The following is a 27,096-nucleotide window of genomic DNA, read 5'->3' on the forward strand; positions in this document are numbered from 1 at the left end:
GCTGGACCGGCCGACCAATGGTGTAACTTCATAACTCGGCCGACCAATGGTGTAACTTCATCACACAGTCACAGACATTCGCGTTTGTAGGGCTGGCCCCGCTGTTGCGGTCCAGCCAAAAAGTAACCTGTGTTGCAAGTATAGGGTCCCTGGGTCACTTATTGACAGAATAAACTATGATCTTGTTGATAGATTGATTGATTATAATCTTAAAATCACCTCAGTCACCGCTTACCTTAAAAGAAATTTTGACTGACATATGTTTTACTGATACAGTCTAACCCGCACATTGCAGCATTTTTTCAATTAGAATGGCCTAAACTTATTGCAAGTGGGTAACTATGGAGAGTCTGAATGCTGTAGAGAGATACACACATTTGTCAATAATACTAATCTCTCTCCATAGGAAACCTCCTCCATAGCGGTTGGCCTATGTATTTGTATTTTGCCTTTGTATTGATTTGCAGAGACCCTTCTCTCTAAGGGGACAAGTGGACCAAAACCATGCCAGGATAACAGAGCCACCCACTCACTGTAGTGGTCAAGCAGGCCTGTACCATTCTCTTGGTGTACGCCACACTCACTCACTTGTCGAGAATATGGTGAAGGATGACCCATCTGACCATATTACTTTTTCTGCACCACTGAGCTCTCAAATGTGCATTCGTCTTTGTAAAGAGGGGTTCATGCGCTGCAACTATATAATAATATCCCTTTCTATGTACTTGTCGACGGTCTGTTCTCACTGACACAGTCTGATCACGTCCTGCATTGACATTATCAGTCACCTGAGGAAGAGTTGCTCTTCTGTTTATCCTTAAATATCACACTAATACACGAGCGTCACGGTCATCGAATGTGCTTTCGACCACGATTTCTGACCCTATTTACTGATGTCTCCCACATATCTCAATGCAGATGTCACTTTAGTTACTGTTCCTATTTAAACACTAGCCAGTTGTACAGCCTTTGTGACTGAAGCTCCTCTGCCATCCGTGCCCCAATAATGAACCCTCTTTCAAAGTAACTTAGATCTTTTCCTCTTGCCATATTGTTTCATAATCAAGGTCAACTTTGCCTGCTCAGCATTTTTGTATGGTACATGCCACAAAGCATGATGGGATGTTATTCTTACATGGTTTATGTCGCTAAGCTGTCAGTGCCATTTTTTAAAGCCTTGAGAAAATCTTGATCTTTGTAGTGTTTTATGTGGCAGGTTTCTCTGGGGGGAAAAAGGTAGGCCTACATTCCCTGGAATGTCCAGTGACAAAAGGTCAAGTGACACAACGTCTGTGTTGGCACAGACACACTGTTGTGTGTCACACCTGAAAGGCAGAGGGCATTCATTAAGCCACTGAAGCCTCCCTCGTCAGGGCCAAATCTGCGGCTCAGGAGTGTGATGCTGCTAATTGAGTGCGCCTAACGATGTGTTGACAGCTTTCCATAGGCCTCTGAGGAGAGGGATGGGGTAACTGCACCACTGAGAATGGCCCACGCTCGTCAGCTCAGACCTGCGGACCTACTGCATGAGAGACACCATACGTGTCACTGTTAGAGATTTGAATACATTCACTGTAGCGCCTTGTTATTTTCATGAAATAACTTTTTATTTTAAAGTGGAATTCTCCAAAACAACACTGCTACTTCATCCTGTACTTCAACTGAAGTCCTTTGGTTTTAAATAATAATTGTCATTAATTGAATTCAGTCTCCATTGGCAATTTAAAGCCTAGAATCAAGACTAGATACTGAAAGCTCTCTTTTACCCGCAGGTAGCAACTGAACCCACCTTACTAATCAGAAACACCTGTGAAGCCATTAGTCCAAAACATTATTGTGCCGTGAAGGGGGGCACCATAATGTTTTCTCATTGCATTGTAAATACCCTGAAAAACCCTGCTACACAGTGACTGGGATAGACTGATTAAACTGTGGTGATATATATATTTTTGTGATTAACAACATGTGGCATGTCATTCACGGCCTGTACTATCAGCACCAAAAAGCAACATAAGTTGTCGGTTTATTTTTACGTTTTTAGTGGCTCCAGCCTGGGTGATGATTCTAAAGACCATTATCACTGAAACACAAATTAAAACTAAATCACCTGTCTTAATGATAGTATCTGCATATTCTATCATACGCGCAGGATCCGCAGTTCAGTTTGAACAAATCTGGGTTTGTTTACCCGTAGTATTATCTGTGTGTTTACTCCTGCTGTTTTATCCCTCTAGAGCATTACACCAAGCCATTATTCAATTAAAAGCTCATTATTCAATTAATAGCTCAATAGGACAATAATGCCCAGGGAGCAAGCTGAGTTCTGAAACCACTGGTGAATAATTATTATTTGCTGGAGGGATTTGCATGTTGAAATGGAGGCCAACCTAACTAACAAGGAACTGTTTCAGAAGTGTTTCAGAAGGTCAGCTACTTTCAGTAGCTGAAAGTATAACGATCATTTCTGCAGTATACATCATGTTAAGATAGACTGATACACACACACATATATATGTATATATATATATATATATATATATATATATTATTACCTTATTCAGAAGCCAGTTGATTGTATTACCTCAAAGACAAAAGGCTACAAGAATTAAGCTTGCTAAAACTACTGGAGATTTATGTGAAAAATGCTTATTAGAAATATCATTCAGTCAAATGCAAGTGTTTATTTCTTCAGAAAAACAGTTTGACAAGTTTCTAAAACTTTTTTACACGTTTATATATCCAGGCAACACGGTGAAAAGCTGCCCTGATTCCAGTAGTGTGATACATCCGGGTACACTCATTCCCCAATTTCTGTCCATGTGGCCATCAGCTATCTTTTCTAAACCTGTTTACACAAATATAGTCTGTTTATCTGAGGGCCAGCTGATACAATTTCATATTTTGATCCTGTTTGGGTGCAATGCTTTGTTGTGTATGATTGGTCATAGGTCAGGTCACTAAAGCTGCAAATCTGTGAGTGATTGGTCTAGTGATAGGGAATTCACTAAAAAACAGTTTTCCTAGTGTCCCACATCTCTGCAAATGGCTATGGAAAAACACAAGGCCTTTAGAGCTTTGAAGTTGACACACTTGTATGTTTTTGTGTTTGTTTGTGTACATGGACTGCACGCTTGCCTCTTGCATTCTGACTGGATGTTTACAGTAACCAGTACAAGCCTTGACAGTGTAATTCTCACAGGTGTAATTACTTGAGAAGGATGTCCCCTTGGGCCAAACCAAGCCTTCATTAGCAGCTCTCAATTAAGAGCTTCACACCTGAGCTGGAGAATTGTGTCTGACAGATGAGTGGTTAGAGGACATGATGGCAGTAGGTTTCTCTGGGCAACAGTAAAATTCTGATGTCATTGCAGAGGAACAAAGGATCTATTGATAACTCAGGCTGATAATAAACAAACCAATGGTGTACTAAAGTCTGAAGTAAAAGAACATAGATTGCAATGTGTCCTAATATGTGTGTGTGTGTATGTATAAAGTGACAGTTTTTTGTTGTTTTGGCTATGTACTTCAGAACACTGGATTTGAAATGAAACAAGGAATATGAGTTTACTGTGCAGAATGTCAGCTTTAATTTGGGGGAATTTACATCCATATCAGGTGATCAGTGTAGGAATTAAAGCCCTTCTTATAGTCCACCATTTTATGGAAACAAAAGTAATTGGACAAATTATTAAAATCACAAATAGATAATCTGAAATAAAGTCATCATATTCTGTGCTTGGTTGCGAATCCTTTGCATTTCAATACTGCCGGAAGTCTTCTACCCATTTAGACTTCACCAGACACAGGATATCTTCCCTGGTGATACTCTGTAAATCTTTAGTTCTTACTTGTTTTTTGGGTGTTTTGCCTTCAGTCTTGTCTTCAGCAAGTGAAAAGCATGTTCAATTGGATTCAGGATGGGTAATTGGTTTGGACGGTCAAGAAAATTCCACTATTTGGCACCGAAAAACTTATTGTCTGCTTTAGTAATAGGCTATATTTTGGGTCATTGATGACCAGTGGTTCCTCCCACAGTCCAAAGACATGCAGGTAGGCTATTTGGATACTCTAAATTGCCCTTAGGTATGAGGTGAGTGAATGGTGTGAGTTCTCTGCAATATATTGGCAGCCTGTCCAGGGTGTATGCCTACCTCCCACCCAGTGCATGCTGGTTATAGGCCCCAACACCCTGACGACCCTGCCCAGGATAAATGGGTATAGATAATGGATGGATAGATGTATAAGTAAGAACCCTGTTGCTTTACATGGTTTAGTAGCTGAAACCTACTAAATGTCGACAAATATATCCATTGCAAATTCATCAAGTGCTGAATTATTATTATTATTTTCTTTTTGGATTTGAAACCTGTATTGTCTCAGCTATCAAGAATCAGTGCATTATAAGCGAAGACTCTGAGTTGTTTTCTTGACAAATGGAGGGTGCACAAAATACCAAATGCAGGGGTACCAATAATTATGACCCAAAATAATTTTGCGTTCGTTTTTTTTTCTTCCGCTGAGCAACGTTATCAAAATAAAACATTATGACTTTCTGATATTGCTCAGCACAGAAAACGTTTGATACCAGCATTTTTGCTCATATCGTTTGAGGGTGCCAATAACTCCGCAGGGCACTATGTTAAATTTTGAGCTTTTTAAAAACACATGCGGTGTTTAGTTTGAATAGTGTCGGTATCTATGGAAGGAGTATACGATGAATAACTGACACAACTCTGCTGACCTGCCAGGGGGTAGCCACCCATAATTTGGAAATCACTGCTGTACACATTCATGTATGTTCTGAAAACATAAGCTATTATGTATTACACTGTTTAGCTAATAGGTGTGCATATGTCAGTGCTTGTGGATTTACCTGCCTGTGAACCATTTACTTTGTAAGAGGTCAAATTATGTAGCTTTACACAAGCTTTTTTTTCACAGCACGAAATTCTGGATGAAAAGTATGTTTAATTTACTCAAAGTGTTGACAATACTGGCATGGCCGGGAAATTCATAACTCAATGGTACTGTATAATAGCTGACCCTCATCTTGGATTTAAACCCGCAATCTGTTAGTAACAAATCCAGTTGCAGAAACACTAGTCTACTATGCTGCCTTGAAATTAAAATGTAGGCCTACTTGTTCACAAAATTATGTAAGATATGATCTGATCCTTTTTTTGTTTTGTTCAATGAACAAAAAATTGCACTGACATAGTTGCTGTAGTTAATGAGTTCCCCAGGTTGATTACCATGGCAAACATACAGAAAACCCCAGAGCAAGATGTATAAAAGGAGAGTCAGTCTTCCTCTACTGTAAATATGAAACGAGGTTGAACAAACTAGACAAACGTTTTTCCATATTCTCAACATTGGTGATCGTGGTGAGTAATTTAATTCCCAATCTTCCCCTTTTAACATGGTATTATTTGTTATATTATCAATCCAATGATTTTTCACCATTGGATTGATAATATAATGGCCTTTAGGTCTGGAGATGTCTACCTTAGATCTTTTTATCTTCTTTAAAGTATTCATATATACATACTTATATATAAACTTTATATTTATATATAAAGTTTAATAATTAGCTAATTGTGATGTGTTCTGTCACAGGAATCACATTCATGCCACTTCATATTTTGCTGTATATTACAAATAATTTTAATCCTATTTAGGATTGCATGAAAAATTATTCCAAATCTGATGAAAACAATGAACATATGTGTATAGTGTCCTTATTTCATTCATTCATGCTGATTGCTAAATTTGATTCTTGGTAACCTGCACAAATAAAAATAAACCATAATCATGGTGAGGTTATGTGTAATATGTGTAAAACTGTACAGTGCGACCAGACCTGTTAGAAATATATACAGTGCACACTTTTCATGCCAGTGTGCACACAAATATATAAAGTGCACACTGGCATAAATGGAGGAGACTACATTTACAAAAACAGAGTGTGTGTGACACACATCAGAATTACATGTAGTTTTTAGGTTTTATGGGGACAGGAGAAACTTTTAGAAAATGTGAAAAAAGAAGTAGAAGACACAATGACATGGTTTCTTTTACTGAGTTTTCTTTGGCATTTACATTACATTACATTATTACATTATAGGCATTTAGCAGACGCTCTTATCCAGAGCGACGTACAACAAGTGCATAGGTTTCATGATGTAGAGGCGCAAAAGAAACACTAGAGTGAAGACATTTACCATGTTCATGCTACAGATAGTAATTGGCAGATAGATATTGCAGATGGACACTGCTGGTATTGTTAGACTTTACCGCATGTTTGTTTTTGACAATTTTATTTGCTTGCCCAGTGCCAAGCTCAGCAACTGAGAGAAAAATCGGCCCGTCATTCTCCATGGCAAAAAAGAAGATTTTAAAAAACTTGCTTGAGAAGTAATGTGATGTTAAAAAATGATTTGTAGGACATTAGGAGGTTTTATTCATGTAATCTTAAATGTTCTCAGAATTTGAAATTAAGTCACTAACATTAAATGCAATTGAGTTATTCACCTTATATGTTTTTTTTATTACAGGGAAGAAAGACACACGCAAAGCAACAAAGAGATAAAATCAGAATTAAAAACATCTGCTATGAGCTCCCTGAATATCACCCTCTCTCTAAATACAACTTTTGTACGTCCCCCATTTTTTTTCATCAGTGGATTGAATAACATGCCCCATGCTAAATACTACTACATTTTCTTGTGCTTTGTTTTTGTGGTCTCGGTGTTGGGAAACTCCTTTGTCATGTTTAGTATATACGCAGAGCGCAGTTTTCACACCCCAAAGTATTTCTCTGTTTTTAATTTGGCTCTAGCTGACTTAGGTGAAAGCACTGCTCTTATTCCGAATGTAGTTGCAATGTTTCTGTTTGATTCACAATACATCTCCTTTGACGCTTGCTTGGCCAACATGTTTTTTGTGTTTTTCTTTTCCTCTTTGCAGTCTCTCACTCTTACTGTTCTGGCCTATGATAGATTGGTGGCAATATGCTTGCCACTGAGATACCATGCCATCATCACAATACCAGCAATGACTGTGATATTAACAGTGGTGTGGACATATAATTCAGTTTTACTGATTTTAATGGTGTCTTTGGTTCCCAGGTTGTCTTTTTGTAAATCCATTGTGGTGGAAAGCTACTTCTGTGATCATGGACCCATATACCGCATGGCATGCAATGACAATCATGTCAATTTAATCATGGTAATTATTAACATGATATTATTACTTTATTTGCCGATTATTTTGACAGTACTATCGTATGTGTTTATTTCTGGGGCACTGTCTAAAATAGCTTCATGGGAAGGACGAATTAAAGCCATTAAGACTTGTTCTGCACACCTAATAATGGTGGCTATATGTTATATTCCAATACTGAGCATCTACATGGCTGCATTTTTTTTCCCCATTTCGCCCAATGTCAGGATAATAAGTACATCATTTGCAAAGGCCATAACCCCCATGATGAACCCAATAATTTATGTGCTGAACACTGAAGAGTTCAAAGAATTCATAAAAAAAACTTTTCAGAAGAAATAAATAATTAAAATAACTGAATGAATTGATATTACAGGAACTCTTTTTTACTGTATCACATACTCTGCATAGAGGTAGAAGCATGGGTTAAGAATTTCTTGATCTCTTTTGAACACCGAAGAACATCAGTTTTCGGTCCGCTAATTCATGGTTCACATATTTTGCGGAAGACGTTAAAATTTTATTATATTAGTCATTTTGTTAAAAAAGCTTAATGTATGAAGTGTGATGAATTACAAATGTTGCTTATGACAATATTGATTCCATTTAGAATTGTTGCATGTTCAAAAAAATTTAGTCTTTTGCACATGCAATTTGCTTAATAAATTACTCATCAGTGATGTAAGAAAATGAACAGCCTATACAACAGAACCTATAGTCTGTAGACGCTATCTCCATAGACAAATGGAGATGTTATCTTTTGGGATAAGTATGCTCTGCAAAAATATTTTAAACCTGAGGCAAGCGATAGTTAATCTCATCCGTATTTAATGTTTCAGAGTCTCTTTTGCAACTCAAAGTGAAGGAAATCTACTATAAATCTATTCTTAATTGGGGATAGTGTGGATACATGTCCACTAAAATTCACCATTCTGTAGATAAGAATTAAAAGGCAAATCAAAGAACAACCCAAACCTGTGTTGCGTAAAAACCTGTATCACATCTGTCTTTAATTTTATTTGTTAACTTTTGTTTCCTCATTTTACGTATTTTTATATATTTTTTGCAAAATAGCACAATTTGTACTTTTCTTGGCATGCTTTACTATTTCTGATATTCTGTGGCATTAGAGGGTACATTAAAATCTGGAACCAGGGGCTTTTCCCCCAATCTATAAACAAATCAGACGCTCATATCTAAAGAGAAATCTGTGTCAACAGATCAACCTGGGGAAATATTCTGAATTATCCTAAATTTTATTATATTGTCTTTCATTCAAGAAACAAATAGAGTAAGCAAAAGTCAAATAGGATTTCACCCATCCTACGGTACTTCAGATTATGTGGCTTTATTGATTTCAGAAAAGGCCTGCGACAGACTGTTTATAAAAGTAATTAAAAGTGGAACAGGTGCCCAGGTGCATGACACATGGTCAGGTGCATGACATGATCAAACCTGTATATGCATGATAAACGAAAATCAGTGAAAATCAGTAATCAAGTGAGAGCCGTGCACTTTGAACCCTGGTGTACTGCCCGTTCCCGTGACCCACCACTGCTGAGGATGAGGACATGCTTCGGAGAAACGTCAAGATGAATCTGACGCTCTTGTGTAGGAAATACAGAGTAAGGATCTCATAAATAAGAGAAATTAGCTCAAAATGTCATCAATCAACAGTTCAATAAAATGTTGCCTAAATAAATAATTATTATGGCCCAGTTTTAATTTCCCAGTAAACCTGTAGCTAAGTAACTTAAAATGTGTTGCGCTGTTACAAAGAAATAATGACAACGGCAATTGGAAATTTTTATAAAACAAAATAAGACCAGGGAAAATCATAACAATGACAATGCCACCTCTTCAGAATTCTGGACCTTCATATGTCTCAACACATTTTAGATGTTCTTCCAACCCTGATGCACTACTCATACAGTATAAAGCACTACACAGGACACAATGCACTCAAAGGAGACTATTTTTCATGGGACTTTCCAGCACTGAAACTTGTCGACTCTCACTGACCATAGCAAAAAATAAATAAATAAATCATATTCCTAAACTGGAAAGGCTAAATTACTCATACAACCGATAGCTCTGATGTTTGACAACCTAGAATTTAAAAAATGTACTATGACCATTAATAACTAAGCAACAAGAAGTCTATTCTCAATATCTCCTTCTTTCCTCTGAGGCCACATTACAGAGCTATTTTGACCCGATTCCTTTTCCTTACTTCTCCAATCTACTACCCCTCCCCATACACACAAAAGCACACGTGCACACACACACTAAACTGTCAAATGATGGTTCAATATTTGAATAGAAAAATAAAAATACTTTTGAGTGTGAAAATTAATAATCGAATGTGAAGGGAAAAAAAACAGCGTATCTTTATTACCGAAGATGGATAGGGCCAAAACGCAGTCTTCCCCCCCCAATATCTGAGATTTAAACGAGGAAATATAAATTTTTAAAGTCATTTTTGCGATATTACTCTTCTATTTCCGAGATTTAAAAGTTGTATTTCTGAGATCTAAAAGTCGTATTTCTGAGATTTAAGTCATATTTGCGAGATTTTAAAGTTTTATTGGTTCCGATACTATTGTATAATCGATTCCTAATGGAAGAGTGGAACGCATTTAACAATATTAAATAACTGACCATAGCAAAAAATAGCAAATGTCAAACAAAATTGAACTTTAACACTGATGGCAGTGTTACTGTACTGTAAACTCAAACTCATAGTTTAGGCTAACTGAACAAATTGTGAAACTGACTGGGGGGAAGGGGGAGATTTCCCTGCCACTGAATTACATTACGTTGCAGGCATTTACAGTAGCAGACGCTCTTATCCAGAGTGACTTACACAACTTCTACACAGCATTTACATTGCAGTCCGCATTTTGTCTTGCACTGTCTGTAGTGGGGGAAGATGCAACAATTTCTCCACATCCAGTGAAGACATTCAACACACTGGACGGGAGTTTTTTTAACTGTGCATTTTAAACTCTGCTTTATACACAAAATGTGATTAGTGACCAATATACACCTCGTCAGCCCACAATTTAGACTGTGAATGTTACGTAAGTAAATCTGGCCCTAAATGTCTAAATGTGATGTGTCACAAATGTTGCTGATTGCAGTACGGATTCTCTTTGGATTTTTTTCTATTGACAGAGTTACTGTAGTTAATGAGTTCCCCAGGTTCATTTCCATGGCAAACATACAGAAAACCCCCCGTGCAAGATGTATAAAAGGAGAGTTAATGTTCCTGTACTGTAAAAATGAAACCAGGTTGAACAAACTGGAGGACACCATTTGTCTCATTCTCTGATTAGCTGACTGGGGTGAGTAATTTAATTACCATTCTTCTCCGTTTAAGATGGTATTATTTGTAAGATCACAATTTTCAGCATTAGAATGATCTTTCTTTAATGGTTAAACCAATACCCTTGCCTGATCTAACTTTGGAGATATCTACCCAAGATCATGTTTTTTTTCCCTCCAACATATGTATATGATTACAATCAAATAAAATCATGCATTTATCTCTATACATCATTTATATCATTTTTTTTCAATTTGTGAAGTGTTCTTGCACAGGAATCACATTCATACCATTTCATATTTGCTGTATATTTTATGAAATTTAAAATTTTCAAGTAGTTGGATTCTTGGAGTTTTAACTTTTGAGAAAGTTCTATAAAATGTGATCTAGGTACTTTAAAAGCGCATGAAGACACAATGAGTTTCTTTTACTTAGTTTCTTTGCATTTTTACCACGTGCTACAACATCATGCTACAGATAGTAATTTGGTGATATTGTTAGTCGGATATTGTCGCTATTGTTAGACTTCACATACTGTTTCATCCACTATTGTATTTGAATTCTCAGTGCAAAATTCAGTAGTTGATCAGTCTGTGATGATAAATAATCATTTGTAGGATACTAAGTAGTCATGTTCCTGAAACCTTAAATATTTTCAGAATTTAAATATAAATCAAGTGTATTACATGCAATTGAATTATTCAGCTTACTTTCTTTCACTTACAGGGCAAGAAAAACAAGAAAAAAGCAGAGCAAAGAGACAAAATCAGAGTTAAAATCAGCTATGAACTCTGCAAATTCCACCTTCTCTCTAAATGCAACTTTAGTGCATCCCCCATTTTTTTTCATCAGTGGTTTGAGCATGCCCCATGCCAAATACTACTATGTCTTTTTGTGTTTCGTATTTGTGGTCTCTGTGTTGGGGAACTCATTTGTCATGTTTAGTATACACAAAGAGGCCAGTTTTCACACCCCAAAGTATATGGCTGTCTTTAATTTGGTTGTAGCTGACTTGGCTGAAAGCACTGCTCTTATTCCAAATTTAATTGCAATGTTTCTTTTTGATTCACAATACATCTCCTTTGACGCTTGCTTGGCCAACATGTTTTTTGTGTATTTCTTTTCCTCTTTGCAGTCCCTAACTCTTACCGTTCTGGCCTATGATAGATTGGTGGCAATATGCTTGCCACTGAGATACCATGCCATCATCACAATGCAAGCAATGGCTGTGATATTAACAGTGGTGTGGGCATATGATTCAGTTTTACTGATTTTAATGGTGTCTTTGGTTCCCAGGTTGTCCTTTTGTAAATCCATTGTGGTAGAAAGCTACTTCTGTGATCATGGACCCATATTCCGCATGGCATGCAATAACAATCATGTCAATATAATCATGGGAATTATTAACATGATATTATTACTTTATGTGCCCTTTTTTTTGACTGTACTATCTTATGTGTTTATTTCTGGTGCACTGTTCAAAATAGCTTCATGGGAAGGGAGATTTAAAGCCATTAAGACTTGTTCTGCACACCTAATAATGGTGGCTATATATTATATGCCGATACTGAGTATCTACATGGCTGGACTATTTTTTCCCATCCAGCCTAATGTCAGGATAATGAATACATCATTTTCAAAGGCCATTACCCCCATGATGAACCCAATCATTTATGTGCTGAACACTGAAGAGTTCAAAGAATTCATAAAAAAACTTTTCAGAAGAAAAAAAAAAACACAACAGAAATAAATAATTAAAATAACTGAATGAATCGATATTATAGGAACTCTTTTTACTGTATCACATACTCTGCATAGAGGTAGAAGCATGGGTTAAGAATTTCTTGACCTCTTTTGAACACTGAAAAACATTATTTTTCAGTCCGCTAATTATTGGTTCAAATATTTTGCGAAAGACTTTAAAATTTTATTATATTATTTATTTTTTAAAAAGCTTAATGCATGTAGTGTGATGAATTATAAATGTTGCTTATGACAATATTGATTCCATTTAGAATTTTTGCATGTTAAAAAAGTAGTCTTTTGCCCATGCAATTTGCTTAATAAATGACTTGGTAATAATGTAAGAAAATGAACTGCCTATACAACAGAACCTATAGACTGGAGATGTTATTTCCATAGACAAATGGAGATATTATCTTTTGGCATAAGTATGCTCTGCAAATATTTTTGAAACCTGAGGCAAGCGATAGTTAATCCCATAATATCCCTATAATGTTGAATGAATGTAATATGTATGTGGATATATTGAAAAGCAGAATTAAGACAGCTAGATGTAGTTACATAATTAATGTAACTGGTTATGTTACAGTAGAGAAACACACTAACAGAGTAAATAGCTACGTGATTCAATTTAACTGGCTACACAAACACACTTATTTTCCAGAATATGTATAAGGTATACTGTAACTAAATTAATAAACAAAATACTAGCCATGGATAGCTAGCTAACTACCTAGCTGCTTATCCTATGCAGCTCTGAGTGATGATATGTAATGGCTTTTAAAAAATATCTTTCATACTACTAGCATGTAAACTGGCAAGGCACTGGGCAGGCAAGCTAGAAAGAATACATAGCTAACAACGTTAGCTGGTTTAGCCAGCCAGTTACGTTAGCTAGTTAGTTAACGTTGTTATCTAACGTTAGCCATACTAACGTTACTGAGCTGGCATCACGAATAATTATTTTGCTGACGTTACGTTACACTTCTAAATCTTATTTTAGCTCGCTAATAGCCTAATTTTAGTTTATCACAATTAGCTGCATACAGCCAGTGTCATCAACCCTGCGCTGCCCTGCACATACCTGAAGCTAGCTGCTCTGCACTCTCCGGCTGCTGACTGGCTCTCGACATCCGCTGCAACGTTAGTTACATTCTCAATCTCATCATTATTCTCCTGAATCTCCTCCTCAACAACCTGACTCGATATTTTCTTCAAAAATCCGCGGATATCCATCGTTTCAGACAGTTCACTGACACTAAACGTTACTGAATGAGAAATGTTCGGACCCGTCTACGGAACCCTGCGTACTGCGTCGTCTGCGTGCGTTTGTCAGACAAGCGGAACTGTCAATCTGTCACTCAGAACTCTGTGACTGAACTTTAGTGCTAGCTAGTGCTATCAAATCGTCTGATTGCAACCTACTGCGCCTACTAGTCGGTTAGGTTACTTAATGCTCGGTTTGAAAGGGGTGATTTGTTTACACCAGGGCTCCATTAAATGAATGATATTTGGTGCTGTATCTCTTTTTTTCGGGTGTCAAAATAAAAAATAAAAAAATAAAAAATATTTTTTTGGTGTCAAAAGGTCCGGGGCTGGACGAAAAACTTCCGAGGCTTCAGCCCCGGATGCCCACCCCTAGCGACGCCACTGGTACATTCACATCTGCAACCAGGGGCTTTCCCCCCAATCTATAAACGAATCAGACACTCATAACTAAAGAGAAATCTGCGTCGGCAGATCAACCTGATCGACAGAGTTAGTGTAGTTAATGAATTCCCCAGGTTGATTACCATGGCAAACATACAGAAAACCCCAGAGCAAAATGTATAAAAGGAGAGTCAATGTTCCTCTGGTGTAAAAATGACACCATGCAGGTTGAACAAACTAGAGGACACCATTTCCCTCATTCTCTGATTAGGTGATTGTGGTGAGTAATTTCATTACCATTCTTCTCCTTTTATATTGTCAGAATATAAACATATATCAAGTGTATTACATGCAATTGAATTATTCAGCTTACATTTTTCACTTACAGGGAAAGGAAAACAAGAAAAAAGCAGAGCACAGACACAAAATCAGAGTTAAAACCATTAGCAATGAACTCCACGAATTCCACCTTCTCTCTAAATGCAGATTTAGTGCATCCCCCATTTTTTTTCATCAGTGGTTTGAGCATGCCCCATGCCAAATACTACTATGTTTTTTTGTGTTTCGTTTTTGTGGTCTCTGTGTTGGGGAACTCCTTTGTCATGTTTAGTATATACAAAGAGCGCAGTTTTCACACCCCAAAGTATATGGCTGTTTTTAATTTGTCTCTAGCTGACTTGGGTGAAAGCACTGCTCTTATTCCAAATTTAATTGCAATGTTTCTTTTTGATTCACAATACATCTCCTTTGACGCTTGCATGGCAAACATGTTTTTTGTGTATTTTTTTACCTGCTTACAGTCTCTCACTCTTGCCGTTCTGGCCTATGATAGATTGGTGGCAATATGCTTGCCACTGAGATACCATGCCATCATCACAATGCCAGCAATGACAGTGATATTAACAGTGGTGTGGGCATATGATTCATTTTTACTGATTTTAATGGTGTTGTTGGTTAGTACCAGGTTGTCCTTTTGTAAATCCATTGTGGTAAAAAGCTTCTTCTGTGATCATGGGCCAACAGCCGCTTTGGCATGCAATGACTATAATGTTAATCGCAACTTTGCAATTGTCGTCATAGTATTACTATTTTATGTACCCTTTATTTTTACGGTACTGTCATATGTGTTCATTGCTCGTGCACTGTTTAAAATAGCTTCATGGGAAGGGAGACTTAAAGCCATGAAGACTTGCTCTGCACACCTAATTCTGGTGGCTGTGTATTACCTTCCAATACTGTACACCTACGTTTCTGCATTAGCTTCTACCATTCACCCTAATGTCAGGATCATGAGTACATCATTTGCAAAGGCCATTATCCCCATGATGAACCCAATCATTTATGTGCTGAACACAGAAGAAGTTAAGGAATTCTCAAAAAAACTTTTCAAAAGATAAACAAGTAACCACAACATAAATATTTTAAAAAATAAAAATAAAGCAATGCATTGATATTGCAGGAACTGTATTACTGTAACTCTGCAATCTGTGAAATCAGAGATAGAGACAAGAATTTCTTACCCTCTTTTGAACACAGAAGATGTGATGAAATTCTCAAAAATAAAACTTTTCAAAAGAGAAAATCATCAGTTTTAGTCTGCTAAGTCTTGGTTGATGTTTTGTAAAATAATAAATTTCCATTGAATTCATTTTAAAAATCTCAATTTTTAAGAGTGATGAATTACAAAAATTTCTCATGGCAATATTTATTCACTTTTGAATATTTGTTTTCTCTTCTTGTGTTGTCTGTGAATACTGTACTATTTACACGTTCCATTTGCTTTATAAATGACTCATAAGTGATGTAACAAAATTAACTGCCAACAGTACTGGACGTGCCTACAGTGTGAGTCTTAAAAATATGGAGACATGGTATTTTTTACATGCTGTAAGGGGAAAGTACTTTCTCTGGAAATATTTTAGAAATATTAGGCAATCAATAGTTAATGCCATCTTTATTTAATATTTTAGGTCAAAACACAAAGACATTGAAGAAAATGTACTATCAATAGTCTCCTAACAATGCAGAAATGACAGGGAAATTCAAAACTCAATTTTTCAATATGTACTTTTTCCATTTCATTCAGACGGGTGGAAAGCAGAGAAAGCTACAGAGAGAGATGAGATCCTGTCTTTTGCTCAAGGGTATGATGGCAGTGCCTCATCTTGGATTTAAACCTCCAATCTCTTAGTTACATATCAAATTCCATAACCACTAGTTTGCTTTCCTATCCTGAAATTAAAATGCACTTGTTCAGTAAACTAGGGAAGATGGCATCGGTTTCTGGTAACTAACCCTGTTTGTAGACAAAGCTATTGCATTGACAAAGTTACTGTAGTTAATGAGTTCCCCAGATTCATTAACATGGCACACGTACAGAAAACCCCAGAGCAAGATGTATAAAAGGAGTCATTGTTCCTGTACTGTAAATATGCAACTTGGGTGAACAAACTGGAGAAAACCTTTTCACCTCATTCTCTACTTTGGTGATTGTGGTGAGTAAATAACTTAGCATCTGTCCTCTTTTAAAATGTTTTTTTTTTTTTTTGTCATTGAATTGATCTTTTGTTTTAGTGGTTAAATGGCAAAACCGACACCCTTACTTCTCCTTATATATGTCTACCTAGATGGTGTTTTTTTTCCACAGTGAAAGCACACCATCTCTGCCCTAGCACTTACCAGCATGTATCATACAATGAGCTCCATATTGTTTGGAATTTCTTTTTCTTGATTTGGTGCAGTATTCCACAATTTTAGATTTGTAATGAAACAATTCAAACGTGGTTAAAGTGCAGGTTTTATAAAAGGGTATTTTTTTAAATGAATTTTGGTTTCACCATGTAGAAATGACAACACTTATTATACATAAACCTCCACCTGCCCAATGGCTTGTTTTGAGCAGGTATAAGAGAGCTTTAAGTATCTAGTCTTGAATTTACTGTAGGCTTTTCAGTACCTTTGAAGTATGTTATTGGTGTTTGTCAACAGGTAGACCAGTGCTACTGAAAGTCAAAGAAACCATTATGAGGCAGCAAAATAAGGGGAAAAGGTCCAAGGCATAAAAATAACCCTTTGAAATATAGAATGTGCACTTTATATTGTACAATATTGTTTGATTGTGAATTGAAAAGAGTGGAGTACAGAGTCAAATCAAGAAAAAAAAAGGTATTTTCCCCAAACATTATGGAGCTCACTGTATACACATTACATTACATTTATTTAGCAGAAGGTTTTATCCAAAGTGATGTACAAGGAATAGGAGGGTTTGTAAGTGCAATGTTTTTGACCAAGACACACATTTAAATTACATGTAGATGGTTTTAAGAAGGATACAGAAAATGTGAAATAAATAGCCTAAAAGTAAATGAAGACACAGAAAAAAACTTTCATTGCCATTCACATGTCATGTCACAAACAGATAGTGACTGGCAGATATTGTTAGTTGGGCATTGTTGCCATTGATAGACTTTACTTCATGGTGTTGATTAATTTGTTTGCTTAATCGGGACCACGTTCAGTACTTGACCTAAAAAGTTAGACTCCTTTTGTCTATGGCAAGATAGGAGATTTATATAAACAGCTGGACAAATAATGTGATGGTAAAGAAATGATTTGTAGGACCCTAGTTAGTAATGTCCATGTAATCGTAAATATTTTCAGAATTTTAAAATAAAATGATTGCATTAAAAGTAATTGAGTCATATAGATTACATGGTTTTCTTTGATTTACAGGCCAAGAAGACAGGAAAGAAAAGACAAAAAAATCAGACTTCCATGGCCTCCATGAATTCCATCCACTCTCTAAATACAACTTTTGTGCGTCCCTCATTTTTTTTCATCAATGGCTTTTATAATGTACCCCATGCCAAATACTACTATGTTTTTTTGTGTTTTGTTTTTGGGGTCTCTGTGTTGGGGAACTCCTTTGTCATTTTTATTATATACATAGAGCGCAGTTTTCACACCCCAAAGTATATGGCCATTTTTAATTTGGCTGTAGCTGACTTGGGGGAAAGCACTGCTCTCATTCCGAATTTAATTGCAACATTTCTTTTCAATTCCCAGTACATCTCCTTTGATGCTTGCATGGCAAACATGTTTTTTGTGTTTTTCTTTTCCTGTTTGCAAGCTCTCACTCTTACTGTTCTGGCCTATGATAGATTAGTGGCAATATGCTTACCACTGAGATACCATGCCATCATCACAATGCAAGCAATGACTGTGATATTAACAGTGGTGTGGGCATATAATTCACTTTTCCTCATTTCAACAGTGGCTTTAGTTACCAGGTTGTCTTTTTGTAAATCCATTGTGGTAAAAAGCTACTTCTGTGACCATGGACCCATATACACATTGTCATGCAATGATAATCTTGTAAACTATATCATGGCAAAGCTAAACATTGCTTTTTTTCTTTATTTGCCATTTATTTTGACTGTACTCTCATATGTGTTTATTGGTGGTGCACTGTTTAAATTAGCTTCATGGGAAGGGCGATTTAAAGCCATAAAAACTTGCTCTGCACACCTAATGCTGGTGGCTGTGTATTATCTTCCAATAATGGGAACCTACATTGCTGCAGCAGCTGGTACTCTTCACCCCAATGCCAGAATAATCAATACATCACTTGCAAATGCCATTCCCCCCCTGTTGAACCCAATCATTTATGTGCTGAACACAGAAGAGGTCAAGGAATTCTCAAAAAGACTTTTGAATAGAAAAGAAAAAAACACAACTGAAATAATTAATCAAATGAAGTAATGAATGGCTAATGCAGAAACTCTCCTTTTAACTGTATCACAAACTCTGCAGTTTGTGTGAGTATAGATTAATGCTATTTAAATCATATCTTCTGTGTTCATTCCAACTCTTGGTTTGTATCTTTTTTCTAACATTATATTTTCAGATTATTTTTACAAAACAAACAAACAAAAAAAGACTTAATGCTTTTAATATAAATGTTTCATATGGCAATATTGATTTACTTTTGGATTTTTGGATTCTGGTGTTTATGAATAATGTATTCAATTTTCTTAATGAATACTTGAGTGATGTAGCTTAATATTAACTGACAGTAGTTCAAAATTTTACTCTACTGTTCTTCAGCATATGAAAGCCTATGTTATTTTTCATATAACAGAATGTACTTTGTCTACAAATGTTTTAAAAGCTTGAAGAACGTGTCAATTAAATGTGACTATATTAATGCATCAGTTAAGTACATTTTGCAACAAATAAAATAGTCAAAAGCCAATTAATTGTTTGTGCTCATGATTTTGCACATGCTTGCCACACACTTTTTTTTATTGCTAAGAGTTTATAAGACAAAATCAAAGTGAGAAAAAACATTTCTGGGATCAGGCTCTTATTGTAATATACTCTAACACATATTAAATTGTGAGTTTTTAACCCCTTTGTGCACAAGCCAAATCTACCCAATCCTTGCCCATTTAGGGGGTACCTTATGTAATGCTTTATAACTCCAGATGTGATCATCACAGAGACTTGAAAAATGGCTTAAATGAAGCAGGACATTTGTACCATTTACAATTCTAGAATTCTAAAATAACAAAGACAAAAGAAAGTAAAACAGAGCAGCAACTTTTCATTTCCCTGCTCTGTAGCTGACCCGCCTTCCCGGCCAGGTCCAGCTCCTCCAGCATCCCAGCTGAGGATTGCTTTCTTTTTCTTTTGTGCTCAAAATAAAACTAAATTAAAATCATAACTGCGCTCTCAGTGTTAGCTCCCGGTCTCGGCCCTGAACTGTTGAGAGCAGCATGCCTTTAAGCACCTGGGCTGATTAGCTAACGCAGCCCAGGTGCGTGTGCTCTCTCCACCAGCCTCTCCGGCGAACTGACTGCTACATATATATATAGCAGGTTAAACTATACATGTTCTTGACTATAAGTCAAAAACACCTTGACTATAAGTGCGTAAAATCTAAAAGTGGATATGCAGAACTATTAAAGATCTATGAAGCAAAAAGTAAGCAGTGCAACCAATGTCTCAAAATCTATCCAAAATTTCTAAATTTTGCATTGCTGTTAATCACAACATAATCATGTATTTCACAGCAAATCAACTGTTTTGACTCACTTTTGCATCATTATCAAAACAGTCTAAAATATCTAGGGGTCCAGAAACATATCAAGAGCTCTCCAAAATGAACAAAATGCTTTTTGTCCATTATAAATCATATAAATGTACCCCTTATGAAGGTTTATGATGAAACATTGATATCAGATTAAAATAATGCAAAAACATTATCACACAATGTGGCATAGTACCTAAATGTCTCATCATTAACTCTTGTTTGTTTTTCTATACTCTACAGTATGTAATGTTTTCTTGTATGGGGATGGGACAACATTAAAACAGTATTCCAAAACACCATGTTTTGGCAATGTTCCAGCTCATGTCACATCCGGAGCATGAAAGACAAACCCTGCTGAGCCAACGATTGAGCTACCAACGAACGCTTCAGTTACAGTGTGAAATATCCTCATTATCAGCAACCTATTTAAAGACACTACATTTAAAAAATAATGTACATAACCAAAATATTTTGAGCAGTAACATTTACATACTCATCTGTGTTCAGTAGATAGAGACAGGGACGGAGAATCCATGCTGTCGTTCTCCTCTTCTGACTTAGTCAGGAAAACAGTATCAGCTAGGTCTATCAGCAAGCATGTACCTGAGCCACGCTCAGAAGTTCTCACAAATAATATTTTCCAAAAAAGACTAAACTGATCGATAATGTTTTGCCAGGTGCAGTGTCTTTTACTGCCACCACAGAGTGAATGTGTAAGGCCGCGATGATTACACAAACCTTTCGGTTACGCTGGGCTATAAAATGCTATTCCAAAAGTACAATTAGATGTTATACATTGTTAGAAAGCTTATTCTTATGGCTATTGTTGGGTTTATCTTGTTGGTATGGTGGAATACAAGTTTTTAGTGGTGAAAAAATATTTTTATGAATGCCCAGATAAACACTATTGTCCAGTGTGTCATGCGTTGGGGGTGTAGGGAGGGGGTGCTTGGTAAATGGACTACCGGCAGGACAATGGTGGCGCTTAGAAACTCCGTCTTCGGCATAGTTGTCCTGAATTGTCCACTAATTGACAAGCCAGAACACAGAGTTTGTGTTTTCAGCTCATAGTTTGGTTGCAGTAGCACTGAAAATATGAGTTGACCAATCTCAGGATGCTGGCGTCATGGTCACTAAAGGGTTGCACCAACAAGTTAATATACATTAAAACGCATGCAGTGTTCAGTTTGAATAGTGTCAGTATCTATGGAAGGGGTATACTGTGCAAAACCGATACTACTCCCCTGACCTGCCAGGGGGTTGCCACCAATTAAATTAAATTTTATAGAGACACTCTCACAAATATGCTTTACAGTGGAAATACAAAAAATAAACGATTCGGCAAAAAACCAGGCCTGAGCCACCAAAAAGCAGCTACATTCTGGCAAATTGGCGATTTATATGTTGCTATTTGATTATACTGTAGCATTTAAGACATGAAGAATGATTGTTACGTCCCCAGCCTCTGCTTGCCTGGTTGTGGTTTGCGTTTTGTGTGACGATCGTTTTGGTTTTGTGGGTTTTTGTTTGTTGTAGTTTGCGTGTTAGTTTGTAGTTTATAATAAATATATGGGTTTGTTTTTAAATTGCTTTCTGGATGGGTTTGACCTGTCACAGCCAAAGGTAGTTAAACTAGTTGGCAAAATAGGCGGAGCAAGCTTATTAATATGCAATTAAGTCAGGGTGCGTCGTGGCATGGGCTGAACCAAGATACAGATGAAACTGGAGAGGTCCGAAAATTCGGGGGGGGGGGGGGGGCGAAGAAACCACAGGGCAGAAAATAGAGAAAAGGATTAGGCACTGTATAATTATGAGATTAACTGTTACGTAAGTAGAGGTCCGAGTGTAATGTGGAAAAGCCCCACTGTGCAATCTGTCACTCAGAACTCTGACTGAACTTTAGTGCTAGCTAGTGCTATCAAATCGTCTGATTGCAACCTACTGCGCCTACTAGTCGGTTAGTCGATTTGAAAGGGGTGATTTGGTTACAAAATTAACTGCCAACAGTACTGGACGTGCCTTTACAGTGTGAGTCTTAAAAATATGGAGACATGGTATTTTTTACATGCTATAAGGGGAAAGTACTTTCTCTGGAAATATTTTAGAAATATTAGGCAATCAATAGTTAATGCCATCTTTATTTAATATTTTAGGTCAAAACACAAAGACATTGAAGAAAATGTACTATCAATAGTCACCTAATTTGTCAAAGTGTGGACACATGGCCACTAAAACTAAACATTTGGTAGATAATGAAGAATACAAAGACTAAGCAAGCAATTTGCTCTGTGAATATTATGTCCATAAATCTAGCCGTTAATGTTTAAATGTGATGAATCAACAAATGTTGCTTATGGAAATACAGATTCAGTTAGAATTTTAGCATTCTATTCTTGTGTCTTTTAAGAGTAGTGTAGTTTGTTACACATTCAAAATGCTTTATGAATAACTTAGTGATATAACAAAATTAACTAAAAAAAGTGCCCTTTCAGTTTTAGTCTTGAATATATGAAAACATTTTTTTTTTTTTTTTTTTGGGGGGGGGGGGGGGGGGGGGTACTTTCTCTGGAAATATTTTTGAAACTCGAAGCAAACAATAGTTAATCCCATCTTTACTTAATGTTTCAATTCAAAATAAGAAGAGTCTGTCGTGCACACAAAAAGATATCTTAGTTGTTAAGAGTCTCTAAGAAAAATCTAATTTCTGGCTGGATTTCACAGTATGAAAGACAAATGAAACTCAGGATAAAAACAATGTATTTATTGACATGAAGTGTTGACAATGCTGAAATTACAGGAGAATTCAAAACTCAGTTTTTCAATATGTACTTTTCCCATTTCATTCAGACGGGTGGAAAGCAGAGAAAGCTACAGAGAGAGATGAGATCCTGTCTTTATCTCAAGGGTATGATGGCAGTGCCTCATCTTGGATTTAAACCTCCAATCTCTTAGTTACATACCAAATTCCATAACCACTAGTTTGCTTTCCTATCCTGAAATTACAATGCACTTGTTCAGTAAACTAGGGAAGATGGCATCGGATTCTGGTAACTAACCCTGTTTGTAGACAAAGCTATTGCATTGACAAAGTTACTGTAGTTAATGAGTTCCCCAGATTCATTAACATGGCACACGTACAGAAAACCCCAGAGCAAGATGTATAAAAGGAGTCATTGTTCCTGTACTGTAAATATGCAACTTGGGTGAACAAACTGGAGAAAACCTTTTCACCTCATTCTCTACTTTGGTGATTGTGGTGAGTAAATAACTTAGCATCTGTCCTCTTTTAAAAAGGTTTTTTTTTTTTTTTTTTGTCATTGGATTGATCTTTTGTTTTAGTGGTTAAATGGCAAAACCGACACCCTTACTTCTCCTTATATATGTCTACCTAGATGGTGTTTTTTTCCATAGCGAAAGCACACCATCTCTGCCCTAGCACTTACCAGCATGTATCATACAATGAGCTCCATATTGTTTGGAATTTTTTTTTTCTTGATTTGGTGCAGTATTCCACAATTTTAGATTTTTAATGAAACAATTCAAATGTGGTTAAAGTGCAGGTTTTATAAAAGGGTATTTTTTTAAAAATGAATTTTGGTTTCACCATGTAGAAATGACAACACTTATTATACATAAACCTCCACCTGCCCAATGGCTTGTTTTGAGCAGGTATAAGAGAAATTTAAGTATCTAGTATTGAATTTACTGTTGGCTTTTCAGTACCTTTGAAGTATGTTATTGGTGTTTGTCAACAGGTAGACCAGTGCTACTGAAAGTCAAAGAAAAGTGGAGTACAGAGTCAAATCAAGAAAAAAAAAGGTATTTCCCCCAAACATTATGGAGCTCACTGTAGACACATTACATTACATTTATTTAGCAGAAGGTTTTATCCAAAGTGATGTACAAGGAATAGGTGGGTTTGTAAGTGCAGTGTTTTTGACCAAGACACACATTTAAATTACATGTAGATGGTTTTAAGAAGGATACAGTTTTTCACTTTCAAAAAAGTTTTAGAAAATGTGAAATAAATAGCCTAAAAGTAAATGAAGACACAGAAAAAACTTTCATTGCCATTCACATGTCGTCACAAACAGATAGTGACTGGCAGATATTGTTAGTTGGGCATTGTTGCCATTGATAGACTTTGCTTAATCGGGACCACGTTCAGTACTAGACCTAAAAAGTTAGACTCCTTTTGTCTATGGCAAGAAAGGAGATTTATGTAAACAGCTGGACAAATAATGTGATGGTAAAGAAATGATTTGTAGGACCCTAGTTAGTAATGTCCATGTAATCGTAAATATTTTCAGAATTTTAAAATAAAATGATTGCATTAAAAGTAATTTAGATTATAGATTACATGGTTTTCTTTGATTTACAGGCCAAGAACACAGGAAAGAAAAGACAAAAAAATCTGACTTCCATCTCCTCCATGAATTCCATCCACTCTCTAAATACAACTTTTGTGCATCCCCCATTTTTTTTCATCAATGGTTTTTATAATGTACCCCATGCCAAATACTACTATGTTTTTTTGTGTTTTGTTTTTGGGGTCTCTGTGTTGGGGAACTCCTTTGTCATTTTTATTATATACATAGAGCGCAGTTTTCACACCCCAAAGTATATGGCCATTTTTAATTTGGTTGTAGCTGACTTGGGGGAAAGCACTGCTCTCATTCCAAATTTAATTGCAACATTTCTTTTTGATTCACAATACATCTCCTTTGATGCTTGCATGGCCAACATGTTTTTTGTGTTTTTCTTTTCCTGTTTGCAAGCTCTCACTCTTACTGTTCTGGCCTATGATAGATTAGTAGCAATATGCTTACCACTGAGATACCATGCCATCATCACAATGCAAGCAATGACTGTGATATTAACAGTGGTGTGGGCATATAATTCACTTTTCCTCATTTCAACAGTGGCTTTAGTTACCAGGTTGTCCTTTTGTAAATCCATTGTGGTAAAAAGCTACTTCTGTGACCATGGACCCATATACACATTGGCATGCAATGACAATCTAGTTAATCGCATCATGGCATTTGTTAACATTGCATTTTTTCTTTATTTGCCATTTATTTTGACTGTACTCTCATATGTGTTTATTGGTGGTGCACTGTCTAAAATAGCTTCATGGGAAGGGCGATTCAAAGCCATGAAAACTTGTTCTGCACACCTAATGCTGGTGGCTGTGTATTATCTTCCAATAATGGGAACCTACATTGCTGCAGCTGCTGGTACTCTTCACCCCAATGCCAGAATAATCAATACATCACTTGCAAATGCCATTCCCCCCATGTTGAACCCAATCATTTATGTGCTGAACACAGAAGAGGTCAAGGAATTCTCAAAAAGACTTTTGAAAAGAAAAAAAAAAACACAACTGAAATAATTAATCAAATGAAGAAATGAATGGCTAATGCAGAAACTCATTTTAACTGTATCACAAACTCTGCAGTTTGTGTGAGTATAGATTAATGCTGTTTAAATCATACCTTCTCTGTTCATTACAACTCTTGATTTGTATCTTTTTTCTAACATTATATTTTAAGATTATTTTTACAAAATAAACAAACAAAAAAGACTTAATGCTTCTAATATAAATGTTTCATATGGCAATATTGATTTTCTTTTGTATTTTTGGATTCTGGTGTTTATGAATAATGTATTCAATTTTCTTAATGAATACCTGAGTGATGTAGCTTAATATTGACTGACAGTAGTTCAAAATTTCACTCTACTGTTCTTCAGCATATGAAAGCCTATGTTATTTTTCATATAACAAAATGTACTTTATCTACAAATGTTTTAAAAGCTTGAGGAATGTGACAATTTCATGTGACTATATTAATGCATCAGTTAAGTACATTTTGCAACAAATAAAGTAGTCAAAAGCCAATGAATTGTTTGTGCTCATGATTTTGCACACGCTTGCCACACACTTTTTTTTATTGCTAAGAGTTTATAAGACAAAATCAAAGTGAGAAAAAACATTTCTGGGATCAGGCTCTTATTGTAATATACTCTAACACATATTAAATTGTGAGTTTTTAACCCCTTTGTGCACAAGCCAAATCTGCCCAATCCTTGCCCATTTAGGGGGTACCTTATGTAATGCTTTATAACTCCAGATGTGATCATCACAGAGACTTGAAAAATGGCTTAAATGAAGCAGGACATTTGTACCATTTACAATTCTAGTTTACAATAAGTTTATATTCATAACTTAGGAAGAAATAAAGTGCCACAAATGCAATTGTCAAAGTATCAAAAATTTGCTCTTCTTTAGTTTGCAATGAAATACAGAGAGATTGCATATATATATATATATATATATATATATATATATATATATATATATATATATTGTCACATGCCAGTGTGACACCACGGGGAGGGAGATGTAGCTGTGCCGGGGAACACCGTTGTCTGTCGCATGGAGAGAGAGAGCGCACCCACACAAACATGAAATAAAATAGACAACTTCACCCTTCCCCCTCACGGGTTCCAGGCAAACACAATAAACTAAAACAACAAGCTAAAATAACAAAGACAAAAGAAAGTAAAACAGAGCAGCAACTTTTCATTTCCCTGCTCTGTAGCTGACCCGCCTTCCCGGCCAGGTCCAGCTCCTCCAGCATCCCAGCTGAGGATTGCTTTCTTTTTCTTTTGTGCTCAAAATAAAACTAAATGAAAATCACAACTGCGCTCTCAGTGTTAGCTCCCGGTCCCTGCCCTGAACTGTTGAGAGCAGCATGCCTTTAAGCACCTGGGCTGATTAGCTAACGCAGCCCAGGTGCGTGTGCTCTCTCCACCAGCCGGCGCAGCTGAGACCAATTCGCCTCTCCAGCGAACTGACTGCTACATGTATATAGCAGGTTACAACTATACATGTTCTGGATCAAAAACACCTTGACTATAAGTGCGTGAAATCTAAAAGTGGATATGCAGAACTATTAAAGATCTATGAAGCAAAAAGTATGCAGTGCACCCAATGTCTCAAAATCTATCCAAAATTTCTAAATTTTGCATTGCTGTTAATCACAACATAATCATGTAT

The 27,096-nt window shown here is 36.3% G+C and overlaps 5 protein-coding genes across 5 annotated transcripts; all 5 read left to right on the forward strand.

Moving 5' to 3' along the window:
• Window positions 1-6,562: 6,562 nt before the first annotated feature.
• Window positions 6,563-8,797, forward strand: LOC135236652 (olfactory receptor 52E4-like). The gene has a single exon (XM_064303139.1). The coding sequence runs from the start codon at window positions 6,613-6,615 to the stop codon at window positions 7,561-7,563; it is 951 nt and encodes a 316-aa protein (XP_064159209.1). The 5' UTR covers window positions 6,563-6,612; the 3' UTR covers window positions 7,564-8,797.
• Window positions 8,798-11,175: 2,378 nt separating this feature from the next.
• Window positions 11,176-13,949, forward strand: LOC135236542 (olfactory receptor 52E4-like). The gene has a single exon (XM_064302999.1). It carries the CDS (start codon window positions 11,334-11,336, stop codon window positions 12,297-12,299), a length of 966 nt encoding a protein of 321 aa, XP_064159069.1. The 5' UTR covers window positions 11,176-11,333; the 3' UTR covers window positions 12,300-13,949.
• LOC135236543 (olfactory receptor 52E4-like) lies at window positions 13,941-15,761 on the forward strand. The gene is made up of 2 exons (XM_064303000.1): window positions 13,941-14,222; window positions 14,331-15,761. Exon 2 carries the CDS (start codon window positions 14,392-14,394, stop codon window positions 15,337-15,339), a length of 948 nt encoding a protein of 315 aa, XP_064159070.1. The 5' UTR covers window positions 13,941-14,222; window positions 14,331-14,391; the 3' UTR covers window positions 15,340-15,761.
• Window positions 15,762-17,348: 1,587 nt separating this feature from the next.
• On the forward strand, window positions 17,349-19,077 carry LOC135236610 (olfactory receptor 52E8-like). The gene has a single exon (XM_064303076.1). It carries the CDS (start codon window positions 17,654-17,656, stop codon window positions 18,701-18,703), a length of 1,050 nt encoding a protein of 349 aa, XP_064159146.1. The 5' UTR covers window positions 17,349-17,653; the 3' UTR covers window positions 18,704-19,077.
• A 5,345-nt stretch (window positions 19,078-24,422) lies between these two features.
• LOC135236611 (olfactory receptor 1E16-like) lies at window positions 24,423-25,881 on the forward strand. Its single transcript, XM_064303077.1, has one exon. The coding sequence runs from the start codon at window positions 24,469-24,471 to the stop codon at window positions 25,426-25,428; it is 960 nt and encodes a 319-aa protein (XP_064159147.1). The 5' UTR covers window positions 24,423-24,468; the 3' UTR covers window positions 25,429-25,881.
• The last annotated feature ends 1,215 nt before the right edge of the window (window positions 25,882-27,096 follow it).

Source organism: Anguilla rostrata, chromosome 12 (genome assembly GCF_018555375.3).
Source record: "Anguilla rostrata isolate EN2019 chromosome 12, ASM1855537v3, whole genome shotgun sequence".
Classification (NCBI taxonomy): domain Eukaryota; kingdom Metazoa; phylum Chordata; class Actinopteri; order Anguilliformes; family Anguillidae; genus Anguilla; species Anguilla rostrata.